The sequence below is a fragment of the Oreochromis aureus genome, linkage group 17 (genome assembly GCF_013358895.1).
Source record: "Oreochromis aureus strain Israel breed Guangdong linkage group 17, ZZ_aureus, whole genome shotgun sequence".
Classification (NCBI taxonomy): Eukaryota; Metazoa; Chordata; class Actinopteri; order Cichliformes; family Cichlidae; genus Oreochromis; species Oreochromis aureus.
The window spans coordinates 11,144,186-11,172,120 of NC_052958.1; the positions used below are offsets into that span (position 1 = coordinate 11,144,186).

At 41.3% G+C, this 27,935-nt stretch overlaps 1 protein-coding gene across 1 annotated transcript in view; it reads left to right on the forward strand.

Annotated features, from left to right (window-relative positions):
• The window catches only part of cacna1c (calcium channel, voltage-dependent, L type, alpha 1C subunit), a 208,602-nt gene extending 184,197 nt beyond the window's left edge, over positions 1-24,405 (forward strand). The window contains exons 32-51 of the mRNA XM_039601220.1: positions 1,548-1,631; positions 8,572-8,661; positions 11,220-11,357; positions 12,635-12,700; positions 13,080-13,171; positions 14,090-14,252; positions 14,487-14,614; positions 14,909-15,005; positions 15,365-15,467; positions 15,701-15,802; positions 15,999-16,126; positions 16,248-16,382; positions 17,144-17,508; positions 21,927-22,055; positions 22,179-22,306; positions 22,413-22,510; positions 22,631-22,727; positions 22,813-22,921; positions 23,003-23,171; positions 23,329-24,405. Coding sequence (XP_039457154.1) covers positions 1,548-1,631; positions 8,572-8,661; positions 11,220-11,357; positions 12,635-12,700; positions 13,080-13,171; positions 14,090-14,252; positions 14,487-14,614; positions 14,909-15,005; positions 15,365-15,467; positions 15,701-15,802; positions 15,999-16,126; positions 16,248-16,382; positions 17,144-17,508; positions 21,927-22,055; positions 22,179-22,306; positions 22,413-22,510; positions 22,631-22,727; positions 22,813-22,921; positions 23,003-23,171; positions 23,329-23,856 — 2,949 coding nt within the window. The 3' untranslated portion in view covers positions 23,857-24,405. The remainder of the gene's footprint in view (positions 1-1,547; positions 1,632-8,571; positions 8,662-11,219; positions 11,358-12,634; positions 12,701-13,079; positions 13,172-14,089; positions 14,253-14,486; positions 14,615-14,908; positions 15,006-15,364; positions 15,468-15,700; positions 15,803-15,998; positions 16,127-16,247; positions 16,383-17,143; positions 17,509-21,926; positions 22,056-22,178; positions 22,307-22,412; positions 22,511-22,630; positions 22,728-22,812; positions 22,922-23,002; positions 23,172-23,328) is intronic.
• The last annotated feature ends 3,530 nt before the right edge of the window (positions 24,406-27,935 follow it).

Sequence of the window (27,935 nt, forward strand, 5' to 3'; positions counted from 1 at the left end):
ACTTGGGAATTTACATCGTGCTGTGCTGCATTATGTATGTGAGGAAGATGAACTGCCAGATCATGAAGGCAGCGTTTCTCTTTTTAAAAAACGTCAAAGTATCACCAGTTAAGTTGTGACTCTTTACGTATAAAATACTGACGAACTGATACTTGTTTTGCACCTTTTTTTCTTTTGTTTATTGTGGTGCAGCATGACAACAGATTCCCAAGCCACAGTGAACAGTGCTTAGGACATATGGTGTTGTGCATACTTTTCCTTGCCTTGATAAACCTTTGCCTTAAACAGCCATCACACAGGATGGAGGAGCTCACTAATGCTTTTGCTTCTCAGGTCTCACAGACGCCAGGAATTCGCTCCAGTAATGTTTGCTTCATTCTATTTAACCTCAATACTTTTTGATAGGTTGATCCATGGATGGGCCACAGTAACACTAACAAAGACTTTTACATGTTTTTACAGTTTTTCCCTCTCTTTTATGTTTTTAAGTATTTAATGAATCACACAATTTAATTATTTATTTAGACTACAATGCTTTTTTTGTCTAATCTCTCTATTTAATCAATTCATAAATGAGTATTTGGGTACTAATGCCAAACCTCCGTTTGACTAATATTTAACTCTCAGTTCTCATTATTATTCCTAAAACTGAAAGCAACTTCATTAAAACCACTGTTGCCAAGGATACCTTCTAATATCTGCACTGTGCAGACGAATTATGGCAGGAGGAGTTTTTCCCTTTTTTTATGATATCTCAGCTGCTAATGACAGATGCAGAAGCTTAAAATAGATGAGCAAGATTGATCTCCATTCCCTGTCAGTGTGTGTAGCCACCAATTTAGCAATTGGTGCAAACAATTGCGTGATATTTGTCATGCATACCTTACAACTTAATGTTTTTGTTGAAAATATTATAGCTAGTCGCTAGTTCCATTCCAGTAAAATATGCAAAAATATGACCGAGAACGATAAAAGTCAAACTGGTCCAAATGTTTTTTTAAAAAAAAAAAAATAATCACAGTTACGTACTAGGCGACAGTGTATGCAAACAAAACTCCAAGGTTCATTAATGTTCGAAGACGCAGCTCTTTGTAATTACACTATAAAAATAAATGTGAATAATACCATTCTGGCCTGAAGATATATGGATGTATTTTTGCATAAATACTTCCTTTGTACCAGTGCTGATAAAGAATTGCCCACAATAAGTTAAGTAAACAAAGTCGGCTTTCAGTGTAATCACTGCCACAGCTTTGCTGAATAGCCCCGAGATGCACGTGGAAGATGTAAATAACCGCCATTTAACCCACCATCCTTCGCAGAGCAGGAAATTCAGCTGCACTCGATGAACAGATAGCACAGTGGAAACTTCTTATCCTTTCATGTGTTGGTTCATCAAGTGTAGCTGATTTTCTTTCTGTTTCCTCAGTGTACTGTACAACCTCATATCACCTTGATAGGGGCTGCGAAGTGGCAGCAGATGTTGTTTTCCTTCTAACCTACCTTTCTTACCCTCCTCCTCCTCTTGCTCACCTCATCCTGTGTAGGGGTACTTTAGTGATCCCTGGAATGTGTTTGATTTCCTCATCGTAATTGGCAGCATAATAGACGTCATTCTCAGTGAAATCAACGTAAGTACGACGTCCCACCCCCCCTCACTCTCCTTGTCTCTCCCTCTCTGTCTCATGTCCTCTCACTCTGTCTTACCTTCTTCTGCTCTCCTTTCCTTTGTGGTTACTCTCTGTCGTGCTGTCATTTCTCTTCATCTATCTTCTTTGTCAGTCTCCTCCTTCTCTTCTTCCTCCTCCTTCTCTTCCTTTCATTCTTAAAACCAAGATGGCCGCTGCCACGCACGGGACCCCCACTCCCACCCACCCACAGCCACAGAGGTTCCTGAGCGAGAACAAGCTTCTTCCTGGGTTTCAGAAAAAGTCGAGGAAACAGAGGCAGGGTTTAGCTTTGAGCACAAAGGTTTCTGTCTTGCGTCCTCTTTCCTAACTCTTCACAGTATCTAAAATGTTGTTGGGTTTTTTGCTTTCTTTTCTTTTGTTTTTTTTGGGCCACACTGTGACACTCAGGTTTGATCCCCCTGACTAACTGAACTAACTCACTGACCAATCACAAACAGCCTTACGCAGCTTTTTCTCATTTTTTTGAGTTGTGATTTTGTTGCATATTGTTCTTTACTGTTCCTGTTCCTGTTGACATTTCCTCTCATGGACAAGCATGACCGATCGCTGCTGCTCTACCTGTGCTGTCCATCTTCTTCAGACTGCCCCCTCTTTTCTTTTTTAGCCTTTTTTAAATTTTGTTGTTTCTTTCCCTTTCTACTCCTACTAAAAACTCCAGTGCTCATGTATGTAATGGTTTTTATCTTATTTTTTCTCCTCTCTCCTTTAATTTCCGTTCTTTCCATTTTTGTTTAAATGTCTTATGTTTTGTCCTTTTCTTCTGTTGTTTTCCTTTTCTGTCCATCCCTACACAGCATTATTTTGTTGATGCATGGAACACATTTGATGCCTTGATAGTTGTGGGTAGCATTGTTGACATAGCGATCACTGAGGTTAACGTAAGTAGTCCAAACTCCCTCCCTCCCTTCCTGCCTGCCTGCTCTGCCATTCCCACACACACAAACAGACCGAGCGCTGATACCCATCTCGCATGCTTTCAAATGATTAGGAAAACTTCAGCTGCACAATATTTTAACCTAAGAGATGGCTGAGTAAGTCTGGCAGATAAAACAGCCATATGGGGCCCAATCAAACTGGAAACTACTGGCTTCTGAAGGGTTTTTGTAGTTTTTGAGCTTTGTTTTGTTCCCATATCTGATTGTCTTTGGACGTGGCAAGGTATCGCCTCCTTTATTTTTGTTTTTTTTCTTTTTGTGTAAGAAAATGCCTCCTTCCCAAGCAATCCTAATCACTTTTTTACTATTAGAAGCAGTGTGAAAATGCCAAATTTTCAGTGCGGCTTTTAACATTTGAAGCTGCTTGAGATATGTTTTGACGCCTCGGTCTGCTTAGCATCAGTAGCATCAGAGACTATTGCATTTGTCAATAGAACCGATTGCATTTCCTCAGCACTTGGTTTGGTTACACATTGGTTTTATTTGGTCTTTCATCACTGCCTTAGGGGATACATCCCCCTGGCATGATGGACACTGTATAGCATGACAGATACAACAGTGGTATATCCAGGCCTGTTACTGTATCCAATTTATCTTATGCAGAAATTATATTCTGAATGAAGGAACAACTACAGATTCTCATAGTATAACAATAGTCTTTTGAGGGTAAGAAGAAAAGCGCTCTGAGTTCATAAATAGCGAGAAAAACTTAAAGTAGCTATGAGAAACATACACGAGTTGCATTTTTTTTTGTCCAACAGTAGCAATGTGGAGACATGGGGAACAATTTGATCCATAAATGGATTTACTCGGGACCCATGAAATTTATGTAAATGTATGTATGAATTCATTTATCATCGACGTGGAGGCCCTATGGTCAGTGGTGGGGCTGAATAAGAATGAATATCCCAAACACAAGTCAAATGTTGAGTGTCTATTGTATTTACACTTCAGGGACAGTTAGTGTTTAATTCATGTGGTACTGAAAGTGCTATTTGGCAGGAGCAGAGTTTAAGAACTGTCCTTTTCATTTATCCTTAGAGGAAAGTGCATTTGTGCTAATGAGAAGACCTTAATGTTACTTCGACATTCCTTCTACCTGCCCATCATTAAAGTTTCTTTGATGGTTTCCCTTCAATCTGAAAAGCTTTGCATCTTTTGTAAAACAACAAACACAACAAGAGAACAAGTGTAATTCTCTATACACTTATGGTAAAAAGAAAGTTCACCCTCTGTCAATTTTAAAATACGTCAAGACATATCTTAAAAGAATGATCTAGTCCTTAACAAGTCTTAAAATGAGGTCTTACTTATTTAACAAAAATTAAGCCAAAATCCAGAAGCAGTGTGTCAAACATTGAGGACTTTGACTGGACCATTGCAACACCTTGATTCTTTTCTTTTTTAGTCTTTATGTTGTAGATTTGCTGCTGTGCCTCAGATCGTTAACCTGTTGCATGACCCAATTCAGCCAAACCTTAGCTGTCAGACCGATCGCCTCACGATTGACCCTTGTATGCTTTGGTATACAAAGGAGTTGATGGTCTACTCAAAACAAACAAAACAAGCTCAAATCACTGTTGGAGTGGTTGGTTTGAGGTCTTTGTGCCATGTATTATGGCCAAACATCTCCACTTTGGTTTCCACTCTTGGTCCAAAGGACATTATTCCAAAGATCTTGTGGTTTGTTCAGATGCAATTTTGCAAACCTAAGCTTTAGTGACAAACTTACACATTCTTTTTCTACTTGTACTATCATGAACTTTATCACTTAACAACTAACTGAGGCCTGTAGAGCATGAGATGTAGCTTTTTCCAGGGTTTTTTTGCAGTGTCCCTTAGCATTGTATGGTCTGACTTAGAGATAAATTTCCTGCACATGGCTTCTGCATTTTGGCTTATTTTTTGTTAAATAAATAACACAGTATAATATGTTTAGTTTTGTTGTTTATCTGAGGCTATATTTACGTCATTTTAAGACCTCCTAAGGACTAGATCAAGGACATACCACCTTCAAGAATCAGTACTTTTACCCTAACTTAAAGAAGTAAGTGTTTAATATTAGTATAATGTTGATCAGCGTTCTGACTACATGTTTGAGTCAAAGTTGAGGGTTAGCATAACTTGAAAAGGAAAATAAAGACACCAGGAGAGAAGAGCTGGTCAGGGTGTGGTGAAAGGTTAAAAAGAAAGCAGCCATCTATCTCTTTTGTTGATTTCGGTCACAAAACATAGGGGTGCTGGTGTTCTCTACAGTGATCTTGGAAAGAGCTAGGCGTAGCCAGTCTTTTTGGTAAGCAGAGCTTGGCTATCCCTCAGCTAGAAAGAACAAGGTCCTTCAGAGTCAGTCATTAGTCTTCTAATCTAACATAATAAGAGCACTAAAAGACTTTTATTTAGGAGGTCACAATAAATACAGCCTTTTTCTGTTTAAGATTGGAGATGCACATATTCTCAGCTTAAAAATTCCAGCTGGTTTGAAAACATGAAGCAGGAAGAGAGCATGCATACAAGTAGATCAGTACTTTATTTCATATGCAGCTTTTCCTCCTCGGATAGCGCTGGTGAGGCATACAAATACAGTACAGTTAGTGTATTCCAGGCATGTGTGAGCTAGGCACTTGTATTCATGCCATGAGCAAGGCATTCGTCCCCATGAGAGGCTGACAAAGCTGCTTATCGTTGCTTGGATATGCTTAGATATATGCTTGGACTGTGCTTGGATATTATGCTTTATTTAGTTTTTCTATTTAGTTATTAAAACAATTTGCTGTCAAGGGCTCAATAGAGGATCATAAAGTATCCTCAATAATGCATCTGATCTTGAAGCTCGTGTTTAGAGGCACAAATGTCAATTTAAATAAACAGGTCGAATAACCACCTTAAGACTGAGGTGTGTTGGGCCAGAGATATCCACTTTTGTCATCTATACAAGCCGCTGATGTTGCACTTAGCACTTTGGTTTGGAGATTGCCTTTGATTTGAGTGAGTTGGTTAATTGAGAGATTGATTGATTTGGTTAATTGGTTTGCAGTTCCTTCTGAATGATTCATCATATTGTTTTCTAACCTCTAACCTAAAGGCATGCCCCAAGTTTGTTTGTTTTTTCCCTCCTCTTCATTTTCTCCTCTGGTAGTTTTTAATAATTTGGGTGATGCGCTGCCCAAGCTACCTTTTCTGTCTTTATCTCTTGTAGTTTTTTCTTTTCCAGTGTCTTTTTTTAAGAAACCCTCCGCACTCTGAGAACTCTTGTCCGTTTTTGAACTGGGGCCCTGTCACATAGACATTTAAAATCTTAGCCTGCGACTGCATCAGCCACGAAAGCACAAGTGAATGTATTTAACAGCCGCCATCTCCTTAGTCGCATCTCTCAAATGTACACGAGTGTACAGTGGAGTGCAGTAACAGGCTGGCGTTTAAAAGCTTATCACTTTGCCTGTAGTAAATATTAAAAACATCCAATCTAAATGCACCCACTTCGCCGCTCCTTTGGGTGCCTGGTTGACTTAGATTAGCCGCATATCTTCCGGTCATTAAAACCGAATATCCCCTTAATCCTGGATTTCTAATTCTCCCCAGAAACCTGCGGGTGCTTCTTAAACCTTGTATGGTTTCTTTTACGTTTTAGTTTTGGTTTGAGTAGCAGTAGTTTGAACAGATCAGTAGTGGTTTGCTCTGAGCGGTGTCTTGCGGACAATGCCAGTATGGACTGCATCTCTTTCTCTATCTTCGGAATGCCTCTTCTTCTCCTCTTCATCCTCCTCCTCCTCCTCCTTCTCTTTTTCTGAGCCTTTTCAATGCACTGAACTCTTCTTTTATGGATGTTTATCTCTCTCTTTCCCTCTGTCTTTTCTTTGACGTTTGATTGCGGTGCAGCTTGCTCACATGAAATGAAAGCTGGGTAACATGAGTCTCTCATGTGTTTCATATGCCCTACGAGGTCCACAATTATCCGCTCTATATGTAAACGTATGATTTAAAATATACATAAATATGACAAATGAAACAAAAATATTTTCTAGCTTCTGTAACGTAAATTATGGGGTAAGAATAATCCCATGACACACATGTTACCCATTAAACTGACTGAACTGATGAAATTTTTTGCTTGAAAAAATTGGCGTGCAATGTGAGTGAACAACTCGGATCCATTTTAAATGTGCTCACATCTGCACTGTAGTTCAGCCTGACCGGATTTGTGTATATATTATAATTTGACTGTTTGATTATGTTTTTTTAATACTAAATTTGTGTTTTGCTAAAAGTATATTTTATTTGAGGATCTTTCAGGGCCAAAAATTCAGTGTAGTATCAATATTTTACTTTTGATCTGTTTTAAAAGAAGATAAATGAAGGATTTTTTAAGTTTAATTGGATTCTGTGTCAAAGCTTTGATTTCAATTTGAAATGAAAGCACGTTGCAAACAATGGCCCTTAATCATAATCCTCAGAACAACATTCAAACATGCCTTTAGTTTGTTACACGCTTAATATAAATCAGGTTATCTTCCTCCCCTATACCCTTCCGTCCTTCCTTCCTGCAGATCCTTCCTTTATCCCTCCCTCCTTCCTACAGTTGCCCTTTCTTCCAACCTTCCCTTCCCTCATCGCCCCCCGATTGCACCTTAGTTTTCTCATCAGCACATACACTCACACAAACGCACATATACTCATATTCTCTCTTCAGGCTATTTTTGCCTGATCTCCTTTTTTATGTCAACAGATAATTACTTTTGTTTTTCTATTATTTACATTTTCTATTTAGAGAAGTGGTGCATCGTAAAGACTTTTTACTCTGTGTACATCGTTAGTATGTGTGTGTGTTATCATAAAGGCGTGTAGATGGCCCTGTTGAAATCCCATAAAATCCCTCATTCCTTCCTTCCTTGTTTTCTTCCTCTTTTAATTTGTTTCCCAACTCTCTAAAATAACTTCCCCGCATGTCTTCTTTTCCTTCTTCTACTCTTCCTTTTCTTTCCCAGTTTTCTCCTTAATTTCCCTCCTATTGTGTCTCTTAAACACCCTCTTTCTCCCGTCCTTTAAACTCACCCGCTCAGGCCTTTTTGATTTAGAAAACAAGGACAGGAAGGAATGATGCATTTATTTTGTGAGGGGATGTTTCAAAACGGCCATTTCTAACGCAGAGTGACGCGCTTCCGAGTCATAGATTGAACTGTTAGTTAATCTATCACTCCCAGCAGTCTGAAATGTTGCAGTGCCAGGGAAAACCAGTGGGTGGCTCCCTACAGCACAAGGTTTGTGTGCTCGTTAGAACTCGCACACACACACGGGCTCTAATTTCCACAGTCTAGCATCGTCTTTGCAGTTAGCGGAACTTACAGAGTTTTATATGTTATCTTACCAGCATCTTAACTGTGGATGCTTCCTTCAAAGTAAAACTTCCAAAAAATTCTTAATTTCACATGAATTGTGACTATTCTCCAGTGAAAGATGCACCTGATTCATGTAGGTAAATTTGGTTAAATGTAGATTCAGTTAAATTATCCCCGATCATATACACATATAAGTTATTGCACATAGACACACACTCAGCGACAGCTCTCACCCCCTATGTTGCAGCTCCTGAGTTATTCATTATTTTGTCCCTCAAGGACAGAAATTTCCCTTCTAGTATCTCTGATAAGAAGTGATTCAGCCTGATGTGGCCCTCGCAGAGGATAGGTCAGTCTCTAGATGCAGTAATATCACACACATATCTCCCTCTAATATCTGGCTCTGATGAGATTATATTTATTCACCACCATATGAGTCTTGATCAGAGACTGAACTCTGTCGGTTTGTGATTTTTTTTTTTTTCCTTTTCATTAAAAACAAACAAACAAACAGCAAAACACAGACACACACATAAACACACTCGCACCGTGACACAAACACACACACCAAGGCGCTACTCTGGTGCTGATGTTTGTTGCCTTTCCTTAAAGCCGGCTGACTCCTCCTCGTCCTCGTCCTCGTCCTCTTCGTCCTCCTCTTCCTCTTCCTCCTCCTCTCACCCCCCTGTGGTAAGGCCAATGGTACGCTCCGACGGTAACCTCGCCCGCCGCCCTACCTCTTCCACCATCCCTTCATCCCTCCATCATTCCATCCCTCCTTCTGCTATGCCATCCACGGTATGATCTTCTCGTCCACCCCGTCATCTCCCCCTCTGTCGCTCATGCTGTTAACTTCTGCAGCATGCCGAGATATATATTGCTGTTGTTTGTGCTTTTTAAATGTTTATACATGTGTAGTCCTGTATGGTGAAGGACACTGTACATTATGCAGGCCTAGTATCACTGGAGTCTTGTGACTTTCCTTGGTGGCTGTCATTCTTCCCATGGCGCCAGCTGCCCCCACTTCCTCCCCATGGCTTGCAAGTTGCCCTCCGTATGGAAGTGGTATCTTTCGCGCTTCGTCATCAGTACGAGCCATCATGGTCACGCTGTCACGCTGTCTCTCTTTTTTTCACTCTTCTCCACTGATCTATCTGTCTGTATCTGTCTCTTTATCTGTATCTGTCTATCTGTTTACGAATCAGTCTTGTCATTTGTCTCTGAATATTTCCGACAATTCCTTATCTTTAGTCTCTCTCTTTGGCTCTCTTTCTCTCTCTGTTACACTTACTGTCACTGTACTTCTTCTGCTCACTCCCCACCCCCACCCCCACTCTTTCAATGGTGCAATGGTGCCCACTGTGGTCCAATTGTGGTATTTACATGCAGTACAGAATTGTGATTTTCCACTCCTCAGAAGGATGTGCCACTTTTAGCATATCTGGCAGTGGAGTTTGGGATAATGCATGTTATTGGTTACTTGTCAACACTACGTCAGAAAAAAAAACCATATTCACTTTTATCCCAGAATTACATAAAAATAGAAGTGACTAGTCATTTTTCCAAACTTTGATTTATTTGCAACACATAACAAGTGACTAGTAGCAAATAACGAATGCAGATCAGATCAGTAATATGTTGAAAAGTAACGCACCGTGCAACATCTGTTATCCCAAACTGCAGCAGGATGTGTGGAGAATGGCAAGTTCTTTGTGGGAGCACACTGTGTGTTCTTTGTGGGATTAACATAAAGAATTAATGGCTTCTTGGAAAAATACAAGTGGCAAAGCAGATTCAGAGGTCAGAGAGGCTGATGCCGTGTTTCTTTGGGTCACATTTCGTTATTACAGTGACGAAAGATGTAGCACGTCTCTCCTCTGGTTACACGTTGCGTGTAGTCAGGTTTGTTCTGTGCATACTGGCCAGTCAGATAATGGTGAACTGGAGATTTTCTCCTTAATTTTGCATAACTAGTTTCGTCATTAGGATTGCTAATGATCCTATATCCTTGCTTTCACCCGATTCCTCTGCCATTTGTGGTGTAAATTGTGGATGTTTATTCCTTAGTTTGGCCCTTAGCCGTTGTGTTGTGTGCATCGTGCTGTACAAAAACTCTGATGTTGCCTTTGTTTTTCTGCCTTTTTGTCCTAGAGAACGAGCAGGAACAGCATAAATAAATAAATCTGTATTAGAATAGCACTCAGCGAGATGGCTGAATATTTTATTGTGGACTTATTTCCTGTGGATGACAGAAACGTTAGCTAACCTTACCTAATAAAGCAGCAAAAATTCAAATAATGGAATGCGTAAATGTCTAGCGATGCAAAATACTTTGCACTCTGTGTAAGAGGCTCTGTAAATAAAAAGAGGCCTAGAAGATCACAGTACACAGATGGTGTAGATACGGAGATTTACCACACAGGACAATAATGTTTCTACATGGCAGTGACTGCACTGGGCAGTAATAACTTTATCCTCTGGAATATCATCCTTGGATTTTCTTTCTCCAGGTGGCCAGTTTATCTGTGACAAACAATTAGCCTGTCTGCATGATTTATTGAAACAGGAATCAGCCCACAGGCTAAGATTTTTATATTGTATCTACTGTGAGTTGTTAACAGTGATTTATGAGGGTGCTTACCTCCATCGATGGAAGACTCTCTGTCCCAGTCTCAGATATTAGATTTTTAGTCTATGGCAGTGCAGAATAAATGCAGAAGATTTACTTCAGAGGTCCCAAAAGTGTTTAAAAGCCTGTTTGTCAAATGTCAGCGCATGGCTAGATTTACCTGTAATTGGACGCAGACGAAACAGCCGATGGTGCTTTCTTTGTTGTGATTATGGCGGCGGTGTGGTGAGGTCAATCAGAAATGTCAAGTGATTTTTCCATGAAGTCATACACGTAAGCATGACTGCCCGATTCTCTCCCAGATCTCTTGTGTCAGTTGATTTTGATGGGATTTAGTAGGACGCAAGTTTCCATTTATTAACTCTGTATGTGTGTGTGTGTGTGTGTGCGTGTGTGTGTGTGCCTTTTATTCATATTAACACCCATATGTGTGGGTGGAAATATGGATACAAATGTTACTTGTGTGTCTGTGTGCATATGCATGTATTCTCATGATCATTTATGCGCGCGCGTGTGTATATGTGTGTGTGCGTGTGTGTTTGCTTCATTTCCTTATCTATCTGCATGTGTTCCCATGCGTCCTGTGTTTTTTTTTCTAACAAAAAAAAAAAACACCAAACCCCACCAAAAGGGACTGCAGAACTCTGAAGAGAACGCCAGGATCTCCATCACCTTCTTCCGGCTGTTCCGCGTGATGAGGCTGGTGAAGCTGCTGTCTCGCGGGGAAGGGATTCGGACCCTGCTGTGGACCTTCATCAAATCCTTCCAAGTGAGGGGAGAACCGGACACAACATGCTAGAATAGGGGGGTTGGGTTTACACAGGGAGAAGTGGCAGGGGACGAGTAATGTGGCTCTCTTTGTCCTTCCTTTAAGATCATAGCTCTGTTTGCTTTCACTTAAGTTCTGTTTTTTTAAGAGATTTAACAAGACATTTTAATTTTATCCACACATTTAAAGTCTGTAAATTACATTTAAAAATTATTTTCAGTTCTGAGACGCATGCAGCTATAAATGCCCTTGTTCTTGTGTAAATCCAGCCTGGTAGAGTCTCACAAGCTACCTTTCCTTGCCTTGCCTTATCCCTCCTCATCCCCACCTCTTACTTGTGTAGAAGGTCAGGGAGATGCTATTTAAAAAAAAAAAGGGATGGTGTGAGGTAATGGAGAGGAGGTTTGGGAGTCTAACTGCAGAAGCAGATTATGAAGTTTGAGAACAGGAAAAAAAAATCCATACCTTAACGAGAAATCTTTTCTTCGTCTTTCCACTTCTCCTCTTTTCTTTCTTCTTCTTCTATCTTTATTACTGTCAAACACCCTGCGCCCTACTACTAACCTCTGAGAGCTCACCATTCCCCGTAGGCGAGTTAAGCCGTAGACAAGTTTTGTTTAACAAAGCACTCCACCAAAAAAGTGAAATCATTTGATAGAGAGTTCTGGGGAAATTAAAATCATCTGTTCTCTCTCTTGCGTTAGCTGAGACGGGCCACTTCATGTTGTACTGCTGCTGCCTGTTTGAACCACAGGCTTAAAAATCAGCAGTGGTGGTGGACATCATTCTGAGCTATACATTAATATTTTGTGCGCTTATAGAATTTATTTAATTTATGAGCAGGCTTTAACTTTTTCATTTATTCATCATGACTTGGCCCTGCCCTCCTATGCACGGGAGTAATATTAGCCAGGAGCACAGTTCTGCGCATTTGCTAATGTGTCTGAATATAGAAAAACAATGTTCTGCCCTTGTTTGGTGCATGTGTTGTATGTTGGGACTGATCTCCTGGCTAAGTCCAGAGAACAGATTGTATTTTGCTGAGGTTTTTCACTCTGAAGTCAGATGATTTGTCCTGGATTGTTTTTGGTGTTGTGCCACACAGGACTGCAGATCCATTCACAAGTTTGGAAAAAAAAAAAAAAAAAGAAACAATAGATTGTGACTTTAAAGATTAATTGGATGAGTAAAATTTGAATGAAAATGAATGGACTCCAGCTCTGGTGTAGGATAAGCCTGCAGAAAACTTGCCACTGATGCGTCTCTCCTCTCTTCAGGCTCTGCCCTACGTAGCTCTGCTTATAGTGATGCTGTTCTTCATATACGCCGTCATTGGCATGCAGGTAAGCTGTCAGGTTGTTATCCCCTTGTTTCCCTCCCACTGTTATCTTCTCTCACCTTCTCTCCTTTAGCAAGCCTCCGTCCTGTGTCTGTCCCCCTGGAGTCTTGTCACTCAGAGTTCCTGTTTGGTCACGTTGTTATTTTGCTCTCCCATTATCTTCCTCTCTCTGTTGCTCTTTAGTTACTGTTTGTCTTTGTCTCTCTGCTTCCTCTCTGTTTCACCTGGAAGCTGTTGTATAGTTTGTTTCACTGACGATGAGTAGGAGACACTTTGGTTTGATTTGCTGGGGGATGTCCGGCCACTAAATGTGACCGACTTTCACTTGTCAATGCTGACATCATATGCTGTGTGCTGTGACTACACCCTCCCCTCCTATACAGATGTTTGGTAAGATAGCTCTGCGGGACCACACGCAAATCAACAGGAACAACAATTTCCAGACATTCCCTCAGGCGGTGCTGCTGCTCTTCAGGTAAGGGTGATTACTGTGCTTACTAATTTGGGCATTTGCTCTTTTTTACTCCCTCATCGTCTTTGTTATTCCACTTTTCTCCTAATCTGTATACTTTGTTTGTGTAACTGCTCCCATTTGAAATATTAACTTCTTTTATTCCTCTAAAACACGTTCCTATATTCAGTTCCTTTTACACTGAAATTTCAAAGATAACTTATCACTGATAGTTTATTATAGAGGTGACTTAATTTGACATTACAAACTGCCAAATCAAACATGCTAGTCTATATGGGAGCAGCCAAAAACAGCTTGATGTCGATTTACGACAAACACCCTGAAGGTTTTCTTCCTCTTCTCTGCTTGGTTGTGATGATGGTAAGATTCCATGAAGGGGGACAAAAACCACAGAACCTGAAAGGATGGGACACCAAGTTTATTCTCCTCAAGTTCAAAAAGTGTCTATCCTTTCTTATTCTGGATACACCCCTACATGGAATATATAATAGCGCTGGGTCTCCATTAAGAGTGACAGGATACTTGGACACTTGATAAGCAGAGGAACTCTGAGATCATGCTAACAGTTTGTTAGTAGTTTGTGAACAAACTACTCAAAACTGAATGGAAAAAATAAAAATCATAGACATATATATATAAAGTGCTTATATATAGTCATATTTTATATGCTCAGATGTAATAAGAACAAAGTCTAACGTCTGCGTCTCTCTCTTTTTGTCTTTGTAATAATGTGCATGTGTGTGTTTCACTCCATGCTTGTATGCGTGAATGCATACATGCGCACATGCATGCATTTGAATATGTGTGTATGTGTGCCTCTTTGTTTCTGTTGTGTATCTTTCTCACAACCACATGCACGCCGGCATTTGTGTCGGCGTCCATGCGTATTTGGTTGGTTGTGTGCATGCGTCTGTCTATCAGATGTGCAACAGGTGAGGCGTGGCAGGAGATCATGCTGGCGTGTAAGACCAATCAACCGTGTGAGAAAGGATCAACCAATGAAAGCAGCTTGTCCAATGAGGACTGCGGCAGCCATTTTGCCATCATTTATTTTGTCAGCTTCTACATGCTCTGTGCCTTCCTGGTGAGTAGAGGCACATATCTAATTTTAATTAGCAAAAGGAAAGTATTTAATGTGATTGTCATAACCACAAATAGCAAATTAACATATTTCAAAATGTGCCAGAAAGATGACTTTGAAATTGTGTGTTACATTTAATAGACTGTAGAGAAATTTAGTACATGGTGATTGAACTGGCAGGTCTATAATTGTTTAGAGGGGTACGATAGAAATTTATGGATTTCTAATTTTCCCCAGATCATCAACTTGTTTGTGGCCGTCATCATGGACAACTTTGACTACCTGACGCGTGACTGGTCGATCCTGGGGCCACATCATCTTGACGAGTTCAAGAGGATCTGGGCTGAATACGACCCAGAAGCTAAGTAAGTTTACAAAGCTATATTTGCCACTTCTCATCTGTTTCAAACATATATTCATGCATTTATTTTGGCTGTGTATTTTTACTGCTGATAGTTTAGTTGACAGGGAAGCTTTCTGCTCAAATCTGCTCAATTTTTTTCTTTAATTAAATTCTAAGTTATGTTCAAGTAGTTGAAATAATCTGTCCGTGCATCCTGTTTCTACTGCAAAAACACTCCCTGGAGTACTCTCTATCTGTCGTTGAGAATCACTAGTGTAGAGCGTCTCTAAAATTCAACATCTATGTTGGTTTTTAGGGGGAGAATAAAACATCTTGATGTGGTGACTCTGCTCAGAAGAATCCAGCCTCCCCTCGGGTTTGGAAAGCTCTGTCCACACAGGGTGGCTTGCAAGGTAAACACACTTGCATGGCCACACAAATTCCTAAACAAGGCTGCAGAGTTATCAAAAATATATATAACAGCTCAAGTACCATCACTGCATGAGTTTAAAAAAATCCTCATGTTGTGTTGTATTAGAGTGGTGACATATGCACAGCTAATAACGCCTTCCACAATGACTCAAAACACACTGACAACAAATCGTACCTGGGAAAATATCTCAAAAAAATCTCTCTAACGAAAGATTAGCGTCCTTAGAGTTGAACTGCTGTCTGCGTATTTTTAACAAACTGTCAGCTGCCAGTATCTGTTGGCAGCTGTAAGGGAAATTCACTGTGTTAAAAAGGTGCGTGTGTTTTTCATCTCGCGTAGCGTCTGGTGTCGATGAACATGCCTCTGAACAGCGACGGAACAGTGATGTTCAACGCCACACTGTTTGCTCTGGTCAGAACCGCACTCAGGATAAAGACAGAAGGTAAAAGACACGTATGGGGCCAATCACTAGCACACAACTGTAAAGGTCACATATGTATGCACCAGTGGACACATCATCATACTCGATAGCATAATGTGAAATTGCGTGTTTTCTTATTTTGCCCCACTTTTTTTTAAACCTATTTTATAGAGGGGTTGTAATGTAATTTCCAACTATGGAAATACTAGTTTGAATCTACAATGTGTACTTGATGCTGTGCTTTGTGTGCGCAGGGAACTTGGAGCAGGCCAATGAGGAACTGAGGGCAATAGTGAAGAAGATATGGAAGAGAACCAGTATGAAGCTCTTGGATCAAGTAGTGCCCCCTGCTGGTGGTATGTATACCCTGCAGCACAGTTTCTTATGCACAAATATTTAAGAAGTGAATGTTTCCAATAGACATTACTGTTACCTTAGTGTGGTAAAAACCTTGGTTGCATCACTTGCAGTGGAGTTTCTGAAAAATCTTGCAGCATGTTACTTTTAAGCATTAATCTTTTTTAATAATGATGTTTTTTTTTGTTTCTGCAGATGACGAGGTAACAGTCGGGAAATTCTACGCCACCTTCCTCATCCAGGAATATTTCCGCAAGTTTAAGAAAAGGAAAGAACAAGGGCTGGTGGCCAAGGTGCCCCCCAAAACTGCACTCTCTCTGCAGGTATACAGACAAGTTTTGCTCACAGTAGAGCTAAACATTACAGAGGTAGATTTCTGACATTCGAAAATTGCTCCTGGGTTACACCATGATATGTAAGCAACACTGCTGTGTCTGTGTGTAGGCGGGCCTGCGGACATTGCACGACATCGGTCCGGAGATTAGGAGAGCCATCTCCGGAGACCTAAATGTGGAGGAGGAGCTGGATAAAGGCGTAAAGGAGCCTGTGTCAGCGGCGTCTGAGGACGATATCTTCAGGGTAAAGGTTGGATACACACACCTTCACTCACTCTCCAGAGAGAGAGAAAGAAAGAGAGAGAGAGATGATCAACGCCAGCTTGAAGCCTTATTATTGCATCATGCACATAAACATGCATTCTTGCATGTGCTTCGTCAAGAAGACACAATAAAAAAGCCTCATGTTCCACCACATAGCTTGGCTACAAAATGCTACACTCACTGAACTATATTTATGGATTTTGGGGGGTTTTGGGGTCCAGTGAAAAGAAGTTTTTAATAAACGCAGCAGTATTTTACACACTATAATCACTAAACAAATATTCAGCGCTGCAACTGTAAGGATTACACACTTACACATAGACACAGCTCCTTCTACAGTAAGAGGGTGAGTTATGCTATTGACCTTTTATTTTCGCCACCATTATAACATTCATATGCTGTTTTTTTTTGCTGCAGTATTTGCATTGTGTACCAAAAATAGATAACCAAATGTCTGTGCCTAGCTAAAATGAAGGTTCATGGAAAATAAAACTCCAGAATCCAGTTTATTTTAATTTTATCAGTCTGCTTTCATTTACTAAAAATGTTCTGAAGTTTTTTTTGCCTTTTGATAAAAGCTTTTTGCTTTGCATTCCCATCATTGCTGCAAGCAGTGTTTTGAATTATGAATGTTGGGGTGTGGTGCTGTACGTTATTAAGATATTCTTTAACTTAACCTTTCCATTTCTCTTCTCAACTTTTTCTGTTCCTCCATCTCAACTGTCTCCGCCCACACCACAGCGCACAGGAGGGTTGTTTGGCAACCATGTCAACTACTACAACCAGAGCGATGGCCGTGGGTCCTTCCCACAGTCTTTCACTACCCAGCGTCCCTTGCACATCAGCCAAAAAGGGTCACCTTGTGAAGGCGAGAGCCCGTCTCATGAGAAGCTCATGGATTCAACTACTTTCACCCCTTCCTCTTACTCCTCATCAGACTCTAACGCCAACATCAACAATGCCAACAACACAGGCATGGCCGGGGTGGCAACCCAGGGCATCAGCCGATTCCCGAGCCCATCTATAAGCACTGTGGATGGGCACACCGGGCAGCCACTCACCCCCATCCTGCTGCCAAGATCCGCGTGGTGCTTTCCTCCAAAGAGGTGAGTGCAGGCTCAACAGCAGCTTCCATTTACACCTTGTTTTGAACTTTTCTGCTTCTTCCCTACTTTATGTGCTCCTTGATTGTGTTGTGAATAATTTGCTTTCCTCTTCCATATCCCAGGCATTAGTACAAATATTTAACTGCCTTGTTTTAACATAATTAACAAAAAAGATGTCCATATAGACATAAATGATTCAGCTGTTTATTTCTTTTTACTACCTGCTTTCTTTCCCTGTCTTTTGTTTCTGGTGGCGAGCAGGACGTGTTTTTATGACAGCCTCATGCGGTATGTTGCCAGGGGACAGAGAGAGCGAGAGAGAGAGAGAGCGAGAGAGAGAGTGTGTGTGTGTCTGTAATCTCATAATGGCATATAAAATAACATAGCTGTCAGGGTGCTATAGTAACACTTGTTGCTATGCAAACAGTGCTTTATTTTGCAATAGCAAAAAGCAGGCTACATGCTGCTACTATAAAAATCAGCTACCAAAGCCGTAGATAGACTGTTTGGTTCAATGGGGCCAAACGTTTCCTATCAAGGCTTCTCTGACTGCTGTTTTTTTTTTTTTTTTGGGGGGGGGGATAATATGACAGATCTGGGTTAGACACTGTATAGAAACATACAAACATCTGAAAGCTTATACTTGTTTGCTAATTTTAGTGCAAATGTGGAAATGTGTGATCTACACTCACTGCCACTTTAATAGGTACACTTTGCTAGTACCAGGTTGGACCCAGTTTTGTTTTCAAACTGCCTTTTGACACGATGGCGTCACACAGCTGTTGTAGATTTCTTGGCTGCACATCCATGATGTGAATCTTGCCTTTCACCACATCCCAAAGGTGCTCTACTGGACTGAGACCCTTTCTTGGATATCTGCTGCTGTGATGGTATCTGGTGGCTGCTGGCTCTGATGGTTGGACCCAAAGCGCTTTTACATATCCTGTCATGGCTTTCACGCACACATTCACACACTGGTGATGGCCATTTGTGTACATAGAACTCACTGTTAAGAAATTAGTTTGGGATGATATGAGTTTCATGACATGATGGACTGATTCTTATATAGCTGTATTTGCGTACTCAAAGCGTTTTATGCAACATGCTTCATTTACCAGTTCAGGTCCATTCATTAAAGACTTTTTTCTACACCAAAGTGCTTTCTGTCTAAGATTCACACACATTATTACTCCGATGGATGCATCAGGAGCAAACTGGGGTTCATTATCTTGCCCTTAGAATACTTGTATGAGATCTAGACTGGAGCAGCCAGTGATCGAACAACCAAACCTGACCTGCTCAACTGAGGTACAGCCACCCCAAATAATGTGCAGCCATCAGAAGGTGGGCACACTGTGGACATAAAGGGATGGACATAGTTAGCAGCAATACTCAGGCTGGCCGTAGTGTTAAAACGATGATCAGTTGGTGCAAAGCATCACTATCCACCTGTACTATTGATGCAGGTTGAATTCATCCTTTAATTTTTTAGGACAAATTCTGAGTCCACTATCTGATTGTCACAGCAGTATTTTTCAAAGATCATTTTTCATCATGAGCTTGGGCTTGTGTAAAATGTCGCCTTATTTTCCTGTTTTTAGCTAACAGGAATGACACTTTCTTTAGTCTTTTGCTGCTGTAGCACAAGGTTCAGTGTTGTTGCATTTAGAGATGCTGTACTGCTGCCTTCCTATCAGCTCGAAGCAGTCTGGCAATAACACTCTGATAGATATCTGCATTAATGAGCTGTTAAACAGGTTTACCTATCAAAGTGGCCGGTGACTGTATATCCATGAAATTTGGTTTATATGTTTTGAAAGTTGTGCTTTATTTGCTCCATGTCAAGTTAAAATATATTACCAAACTTTGCATTTATTTTGATTTTAGTGGCTTAATTACTTTCCACTAGCATCCCTTTCTGAACGACTTCACATATTAAGTCACTGTATTTGTAAGGCTTTAAAAACAGCAGTCAATTAATATGTATATCATTGCCTTGATTTATTTTGCCCACTTGTTGGGACGTTAAGCCAGCTTTACACTTTAGCTACAATAACTGATTGTGTGTGCTGGCATGTATGCCCACAGTTTTTCCTATTCATTAGGCCTACTCGGACAGTAATTAATCTAAAATAATACACTTGAGTACAAGCAAAGCAAAGTATAAGCTTTCTGATGGACTCTTCTCTTTGGATTTAATCAGTTCAGCAACAGGTTAAGATCCACCAAGGCTTGGCCAAAATCATCAAGAAGTTAGGTCTTTGTTCTAACCCAGAGTTTGCCGTGGAACCGTTAGCTGATTAAAGGGACATCTGGCATTTTTAGGTTTTTCTGTTTGTTTGTTTTTTCCCACATGATTTGTTTTTCTTCACCACACTGTTGTTTGGGGAGGTTTATGTGCTGCTTAACAAAAATTAAATTAAAAATTCTGGAACTTGAAACTGAAGCTTGGCATCATATTACGCCTCTTAATTCGAAACTCAGGGAAACTGAAGTGCTGTTGCTTGGAAGTAAAAACACATCTGGTGAAGAAGAAGAGAATAATAATTAAATGCCAGAATGTCTCCTTAAAGCTTGAGTCTTGGGTATGAAATACAGTTGTGGTCAAAAGTTTACATACACTCATTGTAGGCATGAATGTTGGGGTCATTTGGAGCATTTAGTGATTTCTTTGAACTGTTTTTTTTTTCCATGAGGAATGATTGTACTGCATACATTTGTAGTAATTTTTAAAAAAACCCTGAATTGCATGCACAAGTTTAAATTTATTTTGGATTGTCTCTAATCCACACAGGGTCAAAACTACACATACATGCTCAAGCATATAGATGCACCCCCTCTAGTATTTGGTTAAATATCCTGTGGAAAGTTCCACCTTAACCAGATGATTTGGTAGCCCTCAACAAGCTTCTGGGATAATTCTGGCTGGATATTTGACTACTCTTGGCAGAATCGGCAGAGTTCATTTAAATTGGTTGGTTGACGTTGGGACTTTGGGAAGGCAGAAGCTTAATGTCAGCCTGCTCTATCCATTCCAAAACCCGCTGTCATCTGTTTTTGGGGCCATTGATCATTTTTTGGATCATAGCTTCATCTTCACTTCACTGATGTCAAATGTCTCAGTCTTGAATCTTTTAATAAGTGGTTCTGAAGGTTCTACGATGTCTTTTAACTTTGATGTTTCACTACTTTGCCAAAGAAACTACTGGAACACGAGTGTTAGTATCCACAATGAAGCATTTTAAATCCCAGTGGGCTGAGATGATGCCAACCAAGAAATGAGCCTCTGCTCCAGAACCAACACCTTTAAGCTCAACTGATATTTGCAGCTGCCCACATGGGTGAGCCAAATAGCTGGTCTAGATGGAACTTGCCAAGGGAATTTTAATGGAAGATTGGTGGGGTGTATCTATATATTTGAGCCCATGGGTATACTTTTGAACCTGTGTGGATTAGAAAAAATCCAGAATAAATATAGATCTTGTTTTTAAAGTTATTAAAGATGTATGCTGCACAATCATTCCACCCTGGAAAAAGAAAAGCCCCAAATTACCATGGCATTCACGCCCATGATGAATGTAAATAAACTTCTCACCACAGCTGTGGATGTGACTGGGAAGAAGACATCTTTAAGACGCAAAGAGAATTATAACCTCCTCGCACCAGACAAGCACAAGTATATTATAAATTGGATTTGAATCTTACTCTCCTGAGGGAAAGTCTCGTACTTAACTCACTGTACCACAGATTATGACTCGCTATCTGGTCTTGCTAGCTCTTTATGCTACTTTTACAATTCACTGAGTCTGGTCTGAACATATTTGTGATTAGCCTGTCAGACCCCAGAGAAGGTGCATGAGTCTAGTTTCCTATCAGACAACTGTATGAAAGGTTGCTGTGGAAATTTCCTTCTGTCCAGTGATGCCAAAAACGCCAGCTCCAGCTTTTTTCTCTGACAAGCAGTGATTCGCAGAAAGCAATAGCCTCAGATTCTGGGACTTTACTGACCTTCAAATGATGATAGCAGCATAAAAAGTACTGTATTAAAATAGAGCTCCTTGAGAGCTAGCTAGCAACATTCCTTCAGAATATAGTCTCTTCTGTGTTTTTTAAAGATGTCTGAACTTCAGTCTTGCTATCAATTGCCATAATCCAGGTGTTGCCCTTTAATGCTATTCACCATTTTGCTTCAAGAAAATAGCTGCAATATCCACCCGCTTCTTTTCAGACTCTCCTCCTCCTTTGCCTTCCTACATGCAGTAGCTAAGCATCCATGGGTTTCTCCTTTCAGTTTTATTGCAAATAATTTTTAGTGTATTTACATGTACTTGTCTGTCTTCCTGTTTTTCCGTGTGTCGTGCGTCTTTATGTTCATTCTGTGTTTTTGTTTGTTCGGCCGTTTGCTTGTTTGTCTGTAGCTCAGACTCGTGTGACAGTCATCTGCCAATCATCCGAAGAGGGGAGGGGTCAACAGAGGAGACATACGACGAGAGCTATGTTGAAGACAGGGTGTACCATGAGGATGACCACTCGCTCTCGTCTGACATGTAGCGTTTAAACACATATGCACTCAAAAACAGCAACGAAAAAAAGCACATTTATTCCCCAAGCCTTTAATATTTCACAACTTTTTTTTTTCTTTATTTTATGCACTTGTGTGCTCTTGTTAGGCTGGTGTATCACGATGAGACTTGTAAGCAGTTGACTCCCATGGAGGAAGCGGAGGAAGTGGAGGACAGAAGAGGAGGAGGAGGGTGGCAGTCTCCTAGGAGAGTCTTCCTCTGTCCCACTTCTCTGGGTGAGAAGAGGCACTTTTTAAAAAAATCTTGCGTATAAATTTTGCCTACTGTCATTTACGCATCTTTACGTGCTGTGTTTTTGCATATTTGTGGCATTGATGTCAGGGCGGAGATCATCCTTCCATCTGGAGTGTCTCCGGAGACAGTCGAGGCCAGACGTCTCTCAGAAGACGGCTGTACCTTTACATCTTGTACATCATCAGGTAGCAGACGCCTACATAACAAAGGCAAACACACAGTTACAGATGCACATAAAAAGATGTGCAAAGCAAACATAATCCTCCCGGCAGCTCCTCTCTAAGTCTCTCCCTTTCCTCCTCCAGGCTCTGGCTGTAGCAGGGTTGAGTCCTCTGCTAAGACGGAGTCACTCACCGACCCTCTTCAGTCGGCTGTGCTCCACACCTCCAGCAAGTCCCACAGGTACACCAAGAATTTTGAAGCACTTTCTGTCCTTGTCATGTTAAATCAGTGACAGAGTTCTAACTAATGTTTATACTTTGGTTAGCTCAATGCAGTGATGCCTCCTACCAGCGAGTTCCCTCTCTGAGGCTAGAGGGCTCCAACTCCCATGAAAAGCTCAATACCAGCTTACCCTCTGTCAACTGTGGCCCATGGTAAGAATGAAAGCTGCTCCAAAAACAGTTTAAGCACAAGTGACGTTTTTTACGTTTAAAACAAATCACTTCCCCTCCTAGGTACAATGACAGTAATGGGAATAGCCCGGTGCCCAGTCCTAGCCCCACCCCTAGCATGCCAGCGTCCAGTCAAAGGGCACCGAGGCCAGTGTCGCTCACTGTGCCGTCGCTGTTGGGGAAAGACTCCAGCTCGCTGTCTCACGGCAGCGCAGGCAGTCTAGTGGAGGCGGTGAGTTTGAGTTATATATACCTGTATCTGTGTATAGGATGATGAAGGATATTCTCTACCTGTTATTTAGCATATATTCAACACCATACTGTAACCCATGACACATTAAACCTTTCTCCTCTCTGTCCATCCCTCTTTTACTCTTTTCACTGTCAAGGTCCTAATATCAGAGGGCTTGGGTCATTTTGCCCAGGACCCCTCGTTCATTGAGGCAACCAAAGCGGAGCTGGCTGATGCCTGCGACATGACCATCGAGGAGATGGAGCACGCCGCCAACAACATTCTCAACGGCAACTCGCCCACAAACGCCACATCCAGCACCTCCTCCACCTCTCAGCACAGCCCTAACGGCAACGTCCTCCCCTTCCACACAACAACAGCAGCAGCAGCAGCAGCAGCATCAACGCACAGGGACCGAGTGGTCGGCTTGAGTCCTGGTGAAGGTGGGGGAGAAGCCACAGGAAGCAGAGGCTCCATACACGGTCCCTCCTCTATAGAGGAGCGGCAGGAGCTGCTAGCCAGAGAGAGAGGACAAGAAGAAGAGGAGGAGGAAGAAGAGGAGGAGGAGGAGGCAGGAGGGAGGGAAGAGGGGCACTACAGAGGCTCGCTTGTGATTGGAGGAGCACGACAGAGGAACAGCGGGCTGTTGGAGGACGAGGATATGGAGTGTGTGACAAGCTTATAGGAGTCAAGTTAATTGGTTCGATCGACGAACTGGCCCCTCTGACATCATCAGAGACTGATGCTTGTCAGGTGCTGCTTACAGCACCGCGGCTGGCTCTGTCTGTCCCCATCCTTCACATACACACACACACACACACATACAAACACACTCTGTCGCTCTGGAGAGTGGCGGCCAGTGATGCAACCTTAAACACCTGGTTATGACTCTGTTAGTCTATGAGTTAGTATATGGATGGATGTTTGCTGTAAAAGCGATATACTCTACGAGCGTGTGCTTACGCGCGTTTGTCAGTGTGACCTAGAATTTTTTTCTATCTGTGCGCGCGTGTGCGTGTGTTCTCCACACGTGTCTGAGTGTGTCTCTAAAGTGCCTCACAGTTTTATCATGTCCTCAAAGTGTTAAGCGCAGAAAAGTAGACACAAGCAAAAAAGACAAAGAGAAGTATGACTGAAGGAAGGTAGACAAGAAACAACACAGCCAGGAAGTCCTTCCTATGGATCTCCTGCAGACAACATAGTGTGTTTAATGTTTTCATTTCCTACGCCTACTTTGTGTTGTTGTTGTTTGTCTGGCCGCCATGACACCAGGTAGGGGACAGCAGACCAGCTTTTGAAAGGGGTCAGTTTGGATTACAGTCTGACCACACCCACTTGAGGTCAAAGGTCAACTCCTCCTCTTTGGTTCACTGATGATGAAGCGCTGTATTGAGTAAAACAGGGATAAAAAAGCCCTGTTTGAAATCTCATTTCTCCTCCTCTTCCAAAGCTAAGGAACCATGGAGCACAGCCCTGCCAGCCTGGAGGTGGGATTGAGGTGACACACCACCTCCAGCCAACGGGGGGAAGGATTTGAGGGATGGTCCAACAGCCCCAATAAGGCTGCCATAGGGATGGGGGGCCCAGGCAGAGGAAGACACTCTCTGGCCAACAGGAAGCTAGCCAGCTCTTTTTCTTTTTTTCCACCGCTGGTCAGGAAAACTCCAGCGAGAGACAAACTTGAATCGTCTGTCAACGTGATCTGGCTCCGCCTCCTCCACCGCTTTTCCTCGTTTGGCCACACCCACTTGCTGCCCCGAACAGGAGGAGCACTGGGTGGCTAAGCAGAGACAGCGAGCCCCCCCTTTCTGCCTCATACCTCGCCGTTCCTCACTCCTTCCTCCCTCCTCTTTGGTTACTTCACCATCGCTGAGTCTTTTTGCTTTGTCAGCCCTCGGGGAGGCGTGCGTTTGTCGAACGCGGCAACAGAGATGGCGGAGTGCGCGGGAGAACGGGAGTGAGCGATTGAAATGAAAAACAGACTCTGCCGTCAATCAAAGACACTTCCTTCTCCAGGACCCTCCTCTTCCTCTCAGCGTGGAATCCTACTGGATTTGCTGCCACACACGATTTCTACAGACCACGCCCACTATGTATTTAACAGTTCAATATTGTGCAAAACTGGCTAGCCATGACTATTTTTGTTTTATATTCATGATGTTATTGGTTTAATTTATCCTTGATTTGTTTGCACAATCGGGGTGCTGGTCTTATAAATGTATTTTTGCTCGGTTTATTTTAGGAGAATTTTAAGAGGTTTTAAGTAACGAAGCAGGGCGTAGTGTTTGTGTGCGAGTGCATAACTATATTTGTGCGTGCGGATGTGTGTCTGCGTTTTAGTACAGGATGTATGAATGCGTGAGATAGAGTGTGTATCTTTAAAAAAAGGGGGGCAGGGGGGGTCTTTCTCTCTATCAGTATGCACCTTTTACAGATTGTATCTATTTATTTATTTATTTTTTTCCCAGAAGAGAAAAAATGTGTGCGTGTGTGTGTGTGTGTGTGTGTGTGTGTGTGTTTGACTGATTTACCTGTGTATTCTAAAAGCTGATTTTAAGCCTAGACAGTAAATTAAGGTAGCATTACAAGTATGGTCTTGTTTGTGTGTATGTACGTGAGGGTGTGTGTGTGTGTGTGGGGACGTGCACGTATGTGTGATAATGGGCCTCCTTAACACAGGGTTACCATGGACAGGCATGCTTCCAAAGCTTTGTGATTTTGTTAGCAAGATTTTTACTTTTTAGCCAAGCTGCAGACTCAGAAGCTGCTCTGTCTTCAACAACTAGTTTTTGCATAACTTTTCTTTATTTCCCCACTCAGAGGTACTTAACTGTAAGGTCTCCAGCAAGGTCAGAGTGAATTATAGATCTTTCAGGCATTGCAGTTTTTCCAGACGGTAAGAAGCCTTTTGGCAAGTTGCTGTTTTTCTTAATCATGGCGGTTGTTGCTCTGAATTTTAGAAAGCCCCCTTATTCATAGCGGCACAGTGACAACTCGTAAAGGAACTCAGAGTGGGGATGGTCCCCCGCGTATCACACATTACACGACCGTTTGAGTTTAAACTCCAAATTAACTTTTAGGGCTGGTGTACAGATGCTGCAAGACTTCTGAATCACACGTCTTTATATGAGGCTCGTATCATAAAATGTATTTTTTTATCAGGGATGGTTTCAGAGATAAAACCGACTTCCTGTTTGTGATATTTATGATTTACTGGTAAAAACAGTTTGCTGAAAAATTAGCATACAAGCAGGAAATTTTACTGATAATTATAAGATGATAATTGTTTGGTTAACGTGATAAATTATTAGATAGAAATCACAAAGCTTACATTTTGGATGGAAATTGTATCCTAAGCTACTTTTTTTCTTTATAAGTAGCCTGAAATTTTTTGATGGATCGTTCTTTTTTAACTCGTTCCTTGGGTATAGTTTGAATACACTGAAAGTACGACCACTGCAAGGTATTTCATTCAAGCCTCAGCATTTTACACAGGGCACAGGTCTCACTTCGGTACTGTACCGTCTCCAAAAGCATTCCTGACATCAAAATCACCTCATTGGTACCAACTGCCACATGTATTATTATCATTATTATTATTTCTACAATTTAATAGTATTTAAAAGTGAAATCGATAAATATGCAGAATGTGTGCAGGTAAGGAATAAAAGGGGAACAGATTCATGAAATTCACTCTTAAATATTTCAGAATCAGAGAAACTTTATTAATCCAAGAGGGAAATTGAGTCCCAGAGGGACAAAGATGAAGCTTATTATCAGTTTTATTTTCCAAAAACTAGGCATCTTCCACCTACACTGTAAGTCCCTTAAATACAGGTTGCCAATGGCCTCTCAAATAGGGAGAAACCTAATTGGTGTTAACAGCACTTTCAAAAAGCAAAGTACACTAGGAGAATACCAAAAGTCACCGAACAGTGCATCTTCATGTTTTGGTTATAACATTAATGAGTCATTTTAAACCTAAATCACAAGTTTCTCTAGTTAATTCCAAGAAAAATTCGAATACACTGCAAAAGCCTTTGCCATTTCAAGTCATCAGTGATGTTGAACGACCACCTAGAGACACTCGTATGTCTTAACTTACGGCCATTCGTTTCTCTTTAATTTACCATTAAGGACTTACTGTCGAGCTCTAATTCCTTCATGTTAAGCAGAGCAGCTTTGTGGCAGGGAAGGGGGGTATGCATGGACACACTGCCATACACTGCGTCCTGTGCCAGTACCAGACTTCTGACATTATTATGCAAACTAAATGTGAATGTTGAGTATGTTCTAGTGGCAGTGATGATGTTGTTTTGTGGTTATGACACTGCAAACTCTGAAAAAGTCTGTTTTGTCAAAAGGAATTAACCCTCCTAACTTACCCCCCCCCCAAAAAAAAAAAAAACATTTGCCTTCATAAAGATACTGTCAACATTTTTTTTTTTTTTTTTGAATTATTGTAAAAGCACCTCTTAAAAAATAATAATTTTCTGGCATAAGCTGACAGGACCCTTTGGTGGCTAGTTTTGGTATAAGCTGCAGATCTGGGTAAAGTCAAGGATGTTAATACCTGAAAAGTAGCACCAATCTTTGTTCAGTTCGTCAAGTTGAAGTTTAGTTAACCCTGAGTTTAAAAGTCAATGGTTCTAGCTGTGCTGCTGCAGTGGAGCCATCAGCTTTCTACTATTACTATTGCTGTTTTATCAGCTAATATATCAACAACCATGAATGTGGAAACCAGTAGTGAATGACAGTATTGCC